This window comes from Pelmatolapia mariae, linkage group LG3_W (genome assembly GCF_036321145.2).
Source record: "Pelmatolapia mariae isolate MD_Pm_ZW linkage group LG3_W, Pm_UMD_F_2, whole genome shotgun sequence".
Lineage (NCBI taxonomy): Eukaryota > Metazoa > Chordata > Actinopteri > Cichliformes > Cichlidae > Pelmatolapia > Pelmatolapia mariae.
In genome coordinates this window covers 28,584,407-28,594,741 of record NC_086229.1, presented here as the reverse complement: position 1 = coordinate 28,594,741, position 10,335 = coordinate 28,584,407, and the positions used below count along the sequence as shown (strand labels likewise).

Genomic DNA, 10,335 nt, shown 5'->3' with positions numbered 1-10,335 from the left:
CCAGCAGCCGTAAATCACTACAGAGGGTGGTGAAGGCAGCAGAGCACATCACTGGCACGAGGCTTCCTGCCATTCAGGACATTTATCTCCAGCGATGCCTCCGTAAAGCACACAGCATCATCAAGGATCACAGCCACCCAGCACATCAGCTGTTCTCCTTGTTACCATCTGGCAGACGTTACAGGAGTCTGTCTGCTCGGACTACAAGACTTAAAAACAGTTTCTACCATCAAGCCATACGACACCTCAACCACAACACTTAAACACACACAACACAGGACTCAGAAGCTACCCTGCAGCTTCACAAGTACTCTGTTTAATCTGCACTGGTCACTTCACTTTATTGTTATTGTAATTTATATTTAAAAAGTGCAATACTGTAATTTTCTGCTGCTCATTCCTGTGCAATATCCCATCTGCCCTCCCCTCATATTTCTTTTCAAGATTTTCTTATTTAATCACTAGTGTACATATATTTATATTTATAGATACATATATATTTAGTCATCTTTTCTCTTTTACCATGTCTCTCTAATATTTTGCTCTTTACTATTTTTCTATTTTTTATTTTATTTTATTATATTATATTTTATTATATTTTCTCCTACTGTATCATGCTGCTGAGAGACCGCTGCTCGTCAAACACATTTCATTGCAATGTTGACCCTGTGCTAACTTGCATATGACAAATAAAACTGAAAACTGAAACTGATTATTCAAATTGGGCATGATTTATACTAGATTGACTATTATTGAAGTAGTACAGTATTTGCTGGGGTAATGCACTGGCCAACTTTATTATATCTTGTGCTACCACTGCACTCAAGGCCCATGCCAATGTTACATTGAAATTCTTACCCTGAACATTTCTGCCAGTAAAAGAAAAGAGTCCCCATGCTAAATCGAAATTATGAAACAGAAAATCAATCTCATAATTTTGACTTAGCATGTTTTTTTTTTTTCTTTTAGTGCTGGAAACAGAACTTCTATAGACTGAGATTGTTAGGGAAAGAATACTAAGGCAGGTCACAGAATCGGATTGGTCACAGATTTCGGTGCAACTTAGAACATAATATGTATTTGCATATTAAAACTGGGTTTTGTGGAGGGTCTTTCTATTCCTGTGCAAAAGATGTATTCATGAGAGATTTTTGAAGTAGGTTTTGCTGTTGATAACACAGTCAGGGATAACATGGTGCAGACTGTACAAGACAGCTACCCAGGAATTTTCTGTGCTGAATAAATGACAATATTTTGGTGATTGTCTTGTTTACATATCTGAAGAATTTCATCGGATCACAAGCAAAGACGACCCGTGGACCTTCAGTGTATCCCTTGACAAATTTGTGCCTGGCCTGCTGAAACTGTACCAGTCTAAGAAGGGAGCTCGTGGTGAAGAAATGGAAGACCTCCTGGATACACTTGATGAACAGGTAAGTGAAGTGCTTCTTTACCTGACATTGTTAGAAGAGAGTATACTTTTCTCATAACAGAAACAGAAAAAGATGTTGGCTTCAGCATAAAAAACATCAGTGGACATGTCAGTAAAATGAATGTCATCAGTCATTGCTGTGTTCTTATTTGGCAGTATTTTATTTAATTTGTTAAAAAAAAAAGTAAAATTGTTAACATGCTGCCCATTTTCCTCAGACAGGAGGCAACAGAGGTTTTCCTGAAGTGCATAGCAAGTGCAAAAAAGTAGTGCAAGTAAAACTAATTGCTATGAGATGTTTTTAAAGGATGAGTTAATCCAAAATGGAAATGTACACTTCCTCAGTGCAGTCCAGATAATTTCATGGTGGGCCTTGCAGTTGTCATAACTCTAACTCCTTTTTTTCTGCTAAGGAGCAGCTGGGCATTGTTAGTGATTGTTCAACAGCAGAAAATATTTTTGTACAGAACTCATCACAAGGTGGCATTAATTAGAGGAAAATGAGCTTTTTCTGCTTAAAACCTCCATGAGTCAAACGACCAGCATGGTATGGAGGTTAAAGTTAAAATCTTTAGAAATGTATTTTGTCTTTAGTTTTTCTTAGCTTTCAATAATTCATATTTTACTTTTCTTCAGGACTCTGACATTTTGGAACCAGTGTTGAACAGTTGTCATCCTCACCATCCTACAAGATGACGAGGATGATATGTCTGTGCGAGAACATGCAGTTGTGTTGGAAGGGGACATTGTCCTACATAACATTCCAGACCTCTCTACTGCCCCGGCATACCTCTTTGGCCTTCTGTATGCCCTCAACATTGATTATCCAAAGCAGAGGAGTTATACATTTGAAGCAATTCAGGCCATCTTTCTTTTTAGTTCAATGGCTCTCGATGCTCACAGCGCACAAGGTCTCTGAAAACAAAGCCTTTGCTGTGACTGTTAATAGGGAAGCCTTGTGTTTTATTAGGCTGTTCCTGTGCATTGTAGTTGAGTCATGTAAAAAACAGTAGTTAAACCCCTTTCCCTCTATATAATCATTCACCTGTTACAAAGAGTTGCTTATTTAGTGTTTGAACTGTTAAAATTAATTAGGAATAAATGAAGGAAAGAGGGAGGAAAGGAAGAAGGGAAAAAGGAATGAACAGTCAAAACAGAGTGGGTCATTTTGACCTGGTCTGACAATACGAAGGTGAAGTGGATAAATGATTATTCGAAATGTAAATTTTAGTCAGATGAATCTGTATTGTTGAGAATATATGGTGAAATTTTGTCTTGTGGTATTTTAAAAGGTTTATTTTGGTGCTGCCCAATTCACATGAAGCCCAGAACTGGTATTTTACCTGTTAGTTTCCTGGTCAATGATGGTAACATTTTTAATAACTGTTAACGTCCGTAGTTCATCATAGTAAGCCCATGTAAAATGTCAATGTCTGGGTACATAGGCAATCGTTTGTGACACTACCCTATTTAATGTGCAATAGTTAAGTTCAGCTTTTACAAGACAGTCAGGGTGTGTGCGTGAATGACTAAACTGCTGGACACTTTTATTTTTTGGTTCTGGACTGGAATTTTAACGTCTCTGCTGGGGTGCTCAAAGCATCCGAAAGAAACTGCAAAATCCAAAAAAGTTAATTCTGTTCATCTGGACGGTCTTTCCCTTTTCACGTAAATTGCCTCCTTGCCAGGATTTATACATCAGGGAAACCAAACAACCTCTGGCGAAGCGGATGGCACAAAACAGAAGAGTTAATTGTCAGACAAGGTCTCTGCAGTCTATTTACACCTACAGGCCAGTGGAGCGCGGAGTCAAGGAGGCCATTAGCGCCATTTATGGGCTTTGCACCCCTGATGATCCACCAGGACAAACTCAGCAGTGTGTGAGGAAGAGGAGGAGGAAGTAACAGCAGCAGCAGCTGACAGATGGAGAGAATAGACAGACAGTTCCCTGTTTGTGAAGGACTGCTAGGAAAGTTTAAAATAACTAATTGTCTGTCCTGAATCAGTCTTATTAGGTAATGTTCACATAATTTTATCATTCCAGTGTTTTCAGTGTGGGAGAAAGTACTCAGGGCCTTCAAGTTACACACTATGAAAGGCAGCAACAAGTTTAATATTCAGAAACCTAAAGCATGTATCAGCAGCAGAATGGAGCTAAAATAAATGTCCATGTTTGTTCGCGAACTGCGAGTACTACGAAGTGTGCGTTCGCTGGATTGGGACACAGCTTGAAGCTGTTTAGTGCAGACGGTCTGTGAGGAACATGCTTTCATTATGAAGGGGTCAGACTTCCTGCTGAGGCCCATGGTCATGTGACTGGGAGCACCTTTCTAGTTCACATGACGCAAAAAGTAGCTTCCCTTTCAGGAGGAATCTCAAATAAAAATAATAGTCTTGTCAAAATTAACGCTTTACTTTTTGCGATTAATGCGGAAAAAGCGTTAAAAAGTAACGCTTAAAAAACAGGTAATCTAAGACATTTACAGTCATGATTAGCTCTGGATTAGGGGGCAGCATTGTGCTATGCTGGCGTTTGGCCTGCCGGAAATGATTAGCAGAAGAAGAAGAAGCGTTGCCATGCTACTGTAGCTAACACGCACGAGCATGGAGAAGGACGGACCTTTGGGCGGAAAGTTTCACTTTAAGAAGTTGCCTAACGGCGTGTTGGACAAAACGAGAGTAACGTGCACAATTTGCAAGGCTGAATTCAGCTACCACAGAAGCAATTCGTCTCTGGGGTATCACCTGAGAGCGAAGCACCCGGATGAATCACAGGATTATGGTGGTCGTGGGCTAAAAACAGAAGAGGTGAGTGAAAAGTTAACCAACGCCTTGGTTGTTTGGATAGCGAAAAGCTGCCGACCCGTTAGCATGGTCGAAGATGACGGACTGAAAGAAGTCCTTCGCACTGCATCGGGAGATATGTGCTACGACCTGCCCTCCACAGAAACCATTGTGTCGAGACTGCACGCTGTGTATGAGGACCAGAGGGCTCAGCGGCACACCAAGCTTCTGGGAGCAATGCACGTCTCCCTCACCGGAGACCGCTGGACGTCGGTGGACGACGATAACTACTGCGCCGTCACAGCGCACTTTATTGATAACGACTGGACTCTACAGTCGTTTGCGCTAGCAGTGAGTAAAACTGAAGAGACACACTATGCTGACCATTTTCTCAGTGTTGCAAACGAATGGAAAATAGGGGACAAGCTAACCACGCTTGGCACCGACAGTGCTTGGCTGTATGGTAACATGGTTGATGTGGCCAGCCTACTTCCATTTGAACACATGCCCTGCACGGCCCACATTCTGCAGAGTGCGATCACAGTTTCTCTGAATGACAGCGGCTTTGAAACAGTTCTGGCCAAATGTCGCGAGATTGTTGGACATTTTGAGGATAGTCCAGCGAACGCTCAGGAATTAAATGCACAGCAAGCTGCACATGGACATAACACGGAAGCACTTGTTCAGGATGCTCAGACAAGATGGAACTCCACCCTAGAGATGATCAAGGTGATCCAGAGAAACAAATCTGTGCTCACCTCCATCCTGACTCAGCAAAACAGCACAGTGACCATGCTGACTGACCAGGAGCTTGACAGACTGCAGAAGCTGGAGGAACTACTCGAACCTTGCAGGTAAATCATTGTTTCTTGTTTGTGTGCGTCTACGTTCTAGCTCTGTCTTCAAGAACACACCTGTGTAAAATTTGTGTTTGTCTCTGTGCAATTAGTAGAAGACTACACTATGTTTTAGCATAGTTGCCTCTGTAGTGTTTGGGCTGAGATCAGGGTGGTGCAGTGGTTAGAGCTGTTTCCTCACTGAATGAAGGTTCGGGATTCAAACTTCCTGGTTGGCTGGGGATTCTGTGCAGTTTGTATTTTCTCCCACAATTCAAATATATGCTTGTGATCTTAATGAAATGATGTTGATTGACACAATTAATGTGATATTAATAGGTGATTATAAATGGGGTTTTAAAGGGGAATGGTTTTCTGTCTCTGTGTTAGCCCTACAACACACGGGAAACCTTTGCAGGGTGAACCTCTCTCCCCTCCCACCCCAGCTCTTGCTTCTATTTTCCAACCCACAGCACACAGTACTAACAGTGAGTGAGATAACTGCAATACTTTTCAATTAGAGTATCACTTACTGACATATTGTGATATTTGTGTTTGTCTCTGTGCGATTAGTAGAAAACACTTGTTCTTTCTATTGCAGATATGTGACCGAGCTGCTGGGGGGAGAGCGCTATGTCTCCTGCTCCATGGTGCTGCCAGCCTTGCGTCATTTGTTCTGGGTCATGGAGCCCTTGGATGATGACCCAGTCTACGTTGTGAAGTTTAAGATGGTTTTTACCACAGACTTAGCTCAGCGGAGGGCCAGCAGCAATCTCACATGGCTGAAGATCGCTACTGCCCTGGATCCGAGGTTTAAAGACCTTAAGTGTCTTCCCAAAGAGGAAAGAAGAGAGGTGTGGACTCTGGTACATGACCTTCTGATGGCAGAGGCACAAGCACAACAACCATCTGTTCAGATAAAAGAGGAACCATCACCAAAGAAGAGCAAGATGTCCATCTTCCTCCTGGGTTCTTCAGATTCAGATACAGAGGAGGAGGAAGACTCTATCGGCCGCTGTCTGGATCGGTACAAAGCAGAGCCCAAAGCGGGCGCAGGGGAGTGTCCACTACAGTGGTGGTTAAAGAGAGAAGGGGCGCACGCCAGGCTGGCATCTATTGCACGCAAGTACCTGTCAACCCCTGCAACCACAGTGCCTTGTGAGAGATTATTCTCACTCTCAGGTGACGTCACTCAAAAGAAGCGTGCGTCTTTGTCCTCAGAAGATGTAAACAGAATAGTCTGCCTCAGTAACTGGCTGAGTGCACACAAGGACTGAGCCGAGTCGCTGCTTTGGAGGGAAAAACGTTCAACACTCTGAGGTTTTGTCCTTTTTTGAAATTCAGCTGGCATTAAGATGTTACACATTTTGTTTTTTACATTTCTATTATAGTTGGATTATTGTTCAGCCTGGGTTCAGTATTATTTCCTATCAGCAGATACTAGAAAGATGTCACACAAACACTATTAAACTTCTCTTTGAATTTAAGCATTCTTTGTGTTTCTTCTGTATTAACGTCATTGGATTTAGACTTACATCCTTGTTCAGAAGCAGGATGGAGGGTTTTTAATCATTTATATTTTAGCCAGGAAATCATCCTAATATTTCTATTTGTTGCATTAATTTTGTTGTGCTAACAGACAGCCTAGTCAGAAAAGGTCAGGTCATTATCTTAGAGGACAAGATATAAAATAGGTCAGTTATTATTGTTATCGTCAGAATAAATAGTATAGGAGATGGCTAATGTGACAGATTTATTTATTTATTATTTATTTATTATTATTCTTATATTGTGAAACCCTTGATGCTTTTGTACAACACTAACTAAATGTGCGATACAATGTCTAATAGAAGTATTTTAATGTCCACCCCATCAGAGTCATTGGTCTGAATGATGAGTGTTCTGCAGCAGGTTGGTTTACCATGTAAACAAGTAATCATTGCCTGTCTCAGTGGGTGGGAGAGCCTAATTTTGATATGCTTCTTCATGCATGTTAAAAAGTGTAATTATTCATTTTTCTTGGACAGTTTTGTAAAATTCAATCAGAAGGCCCTCCGGCCCGGGTGCCCTTACCACTGTTAATGCTCCGATAGCCTGGGTACGTTAGTGTCTATAACTGAGTGTGATCTAAGAGTGTGTCCTGTTCTGAAGCTTGGGCATGTTCCGATTTATAAACATTTTCATAAAATTCTCTAAAACTGTCAAAAATTTCAGATGGATCTACTGTTACATTCACTGAAGAGGTCTTTATGCTATTAAAGACTGCATTTCCGTAACTCCATGCCAAGGGCCTTCCCACTTTCTCCCATTGATCATAATAAGATTGCCACATTAGACTTTTTGTTGCTGTATCAGAACATAATTTATTATATTCACTTCTCAAACGTAACAGTTTGATTTGTCGCTAATATTTAAGTCTAATACCAAAGATTTAATTAGTGTTTTCCATTTTTTTGCTGTTTGTTCTTTGTAAAGCCGAGGACTTCACCTCTAATATATGCTTTGAATCCTTCCATCTCACTGAGGCGCAGGTTTGATCTGCCTTTAACTCAAAGTCATTTTCTGTTTTCTCCTCTGTAAATGTAACAAATTTGAGATTTTCTAGCCATCTTGTTTGAAACTGCCAGTTTGGGATGTTATGGATAAACTTTGTTATCATACTGACTCGAATGACAACATCATTGTCTGGGTTTTGTTTGTATACATAATATAAACTGAGTTATTAATTGTCTGGTTTTGGCTATGTAGGTACCCTTTTGATCTATACTCAGGTTTAGGTTTAGGTTCAGCCCAAATTCAAATAAACAAGGTTTATTTGAATTTGGGCTGTACAAACTCATGAAGTTCACAAATCACAAATACATTTTGAGTAAAATAGAAAAATAAATGGAGAAAGGAAACCACATTACAAAGCAGCCATATCTTCCCATAGTGGAAGATCATTATTGTAAATGGATTATATTGAAAACTGCAGAGCATTCCTTTCTCAGCAAACACTTTTCTGATGATGTTGAACTCGACTCGCTGCCGATGGAGTTTCTTTCCATCGTGTTTGATGTTACGTTGTTTTGTGGAGCGGAAAACGAACTCCCGATCTATGAAGTTCAGGAATCGGATGGTTTGGCTCAGTTTCCCTACCACTACCACATGAGTGTGATCAACTTGCGGTCACACTCATAAAAGCTATAAAGTAATTTATTTTCAAATGTAGCCTGAATTGTTTTGAATAAAACAGACTGGGGATGTGGTTGAGCTCCGATGGCCCGACTTCACCCCTCCAGTGCAGCTCTGCACAGCCACACTGAACCAGCTTTTATTAAATCCACCAACACTAACCTGATCTAGTTTACTCACATCCAGCTGATTCTCAGATCACAGCTGGCGACTCACAACAGCTGCCCTGCTGTAGCCACAGTGTCACTCCTGGTCTCCTGCTTCCCTCTAGTGATCACTCAGTGGTGCTGAATGACGCCAGAACACTGACGATTTCCACAGCCAGGCATAAAACCACAATGACCTGGCGCATGCACATCACCATGATCCACTAAAGGGCTGCAGAAAGCCATGTGATGATCATTATATACTTTGTTCATCACTTATGTATATCACAGTTGTTCCTCAGTGCTGCTCTGCTGTTTCCTTGTGTTTTGATGGATCTCCATGGAGCGTCCTGAATGCTTCCATCAAACACAAATATCCTGGAAGCTTCCTGTGGGTCAAAGGTCAAAGCTGCCGACTGTCAGGAAACATCAGAGCTTCAGAGAAGATTGGCTTTTTAAACAAACAGCAGAGAAGAATATTTTGATCATGAATGTTTATATGTGTGTGCTGAACTGTAATGCTACATTAGCACTCACCTTAATCTACCTGTTTATTACTTATTGATCAGGTACTGTAGAGATTTAAAATGATTACATAAACGTGAACAGGAAGTGATGTGTCTAGTCAGAGAGTGAAGGCGGGGCTTCAGATGAAGCTCCTCACTGTGATTTCCATCGGGGAGGGGAGGGGACACCTGATGATCTTCTGTCCTGCCTTGACTATACTCTGAAGCCCGCTCTATCAAGTATCTGATGGATCTGAGCACAGACACTGTTCGCTTGTGTTCTCCAGCTGAGCTCCAGATGAACTCCCAGGTATGTGAAGGAGTTACCTTGCTGGATGTCTTGGCCGTGTGTTATCTTCTTTTCTCCTCCCTGTTTAGGATTTGTGTGACTGCAGTAAAAGTGCCTCCATCCGTCAATAATCCAGCTAACTATAAAGCATCACCTCAGAGAAGAAAACGGCCCCATGATCAGGCTGAGCAGTCAAGGCATCGAGGCTGCAGGATCGCATCAGAACAGGACCTGTGGGTGCAGTCTGCACATCAGACCGTCCTACCCAGGTAATCCCACAGTTTGACCCCAGAGCTGCAGGAAGGAGGAGACCATCAACGTGTTTCAAAATAAAACCATTCAATGTGACCTGCATGAAAACTGTAAACTGCCAGATGGACGCACCTCCCAGCAGCAGGAGGACTTTAAGAGGATGAAAAATTTTGGCGTGATGATCTGCAGCTTTCAATCCTCCGTGTGAGAAAACAGAACACTCACACTTCTGATAATCCATCGATGTCTAAGTCTTTATGTGCAACATGAAAATGGTCCAAAACCCCAAGTCAAACGCTTCCTGTGCCCACTGAGTGTCTCTCAGAGCTTCTTCTTGGTCCTCTGGAGCTTCTCTGTGATTGATAAAAAACTGAAACTGCAAAAAACACAAAACTAAAAGAGCTGAACTGACTGTGAGCGACTTATGACTCCACACTGAGTCAGGCCTTGTGCTTCTATAAGGGGCGTATCATCTGTAGTACCACTGAATGACCACTAGACGGGAGAAAGAGACAGAAGTGGCATCTGTTCAGTCTGAGAATCAGCTGCTGCTGTAGATGATGCTGAGCGTTGGCATTTGATGGAAGACTGAAACATCGACAGTTATTTTTACAGGCCGATGGTGAAGTGAAATGTGAGCTTCATCAGCTCTCATACTCTGAGCTGTGTCCACTCCACTTAAAATTGTAGGATCCCGTGGAAACGACACTCTAAATCTGTATAAAGGCTCATTTCCATCACTGAGCCCTGCTCTCAAAAACTGATGTAACTCTGTCTGTGAAGCTGGATTTAAAAAATAAGAGCTTAAAGTTTTAAAAACGTTTAGCGCCATCTTGTGTCATTACCGAGCATGATGTGATGTGGTTGGTTGAATGGCTGCAAATGACAGACTTAGTTTATGTTAACTAACTAGCGA

At 41.7% G+C, this 10,335-nt stretch overlaps 1 protein-coding gene across 1 annotated transcript; it reads left to right on the top strand.

Moving 5' to 3' along the window:
* The first annotated feature begins 3,998 nt into the window (after window positions 1-3,998).
* LOC134624326 (E3 SUMO-protein ligase ZBED1-like) lies at window positions 3,999-6,539 on the top strand. Its single transcript, XM_063469302.1, has 2 exons — window positions 3,999-5,070; window positions 5,654-6,539. Exons 1-2 carry the CDS (start codon window positions 4,037-4,039, stop codon window positions 6,327-6,329), a joined length of 1,710 nt encoding a protein of 569 aa, XP_063325372.1. The 5' UTR covers window positions 3,999-4,036; the 3' UTR covers window positions 6,330-6,539.
* Window positions 6,540-10,335: the final 3,796 nt, after the last annotated feature.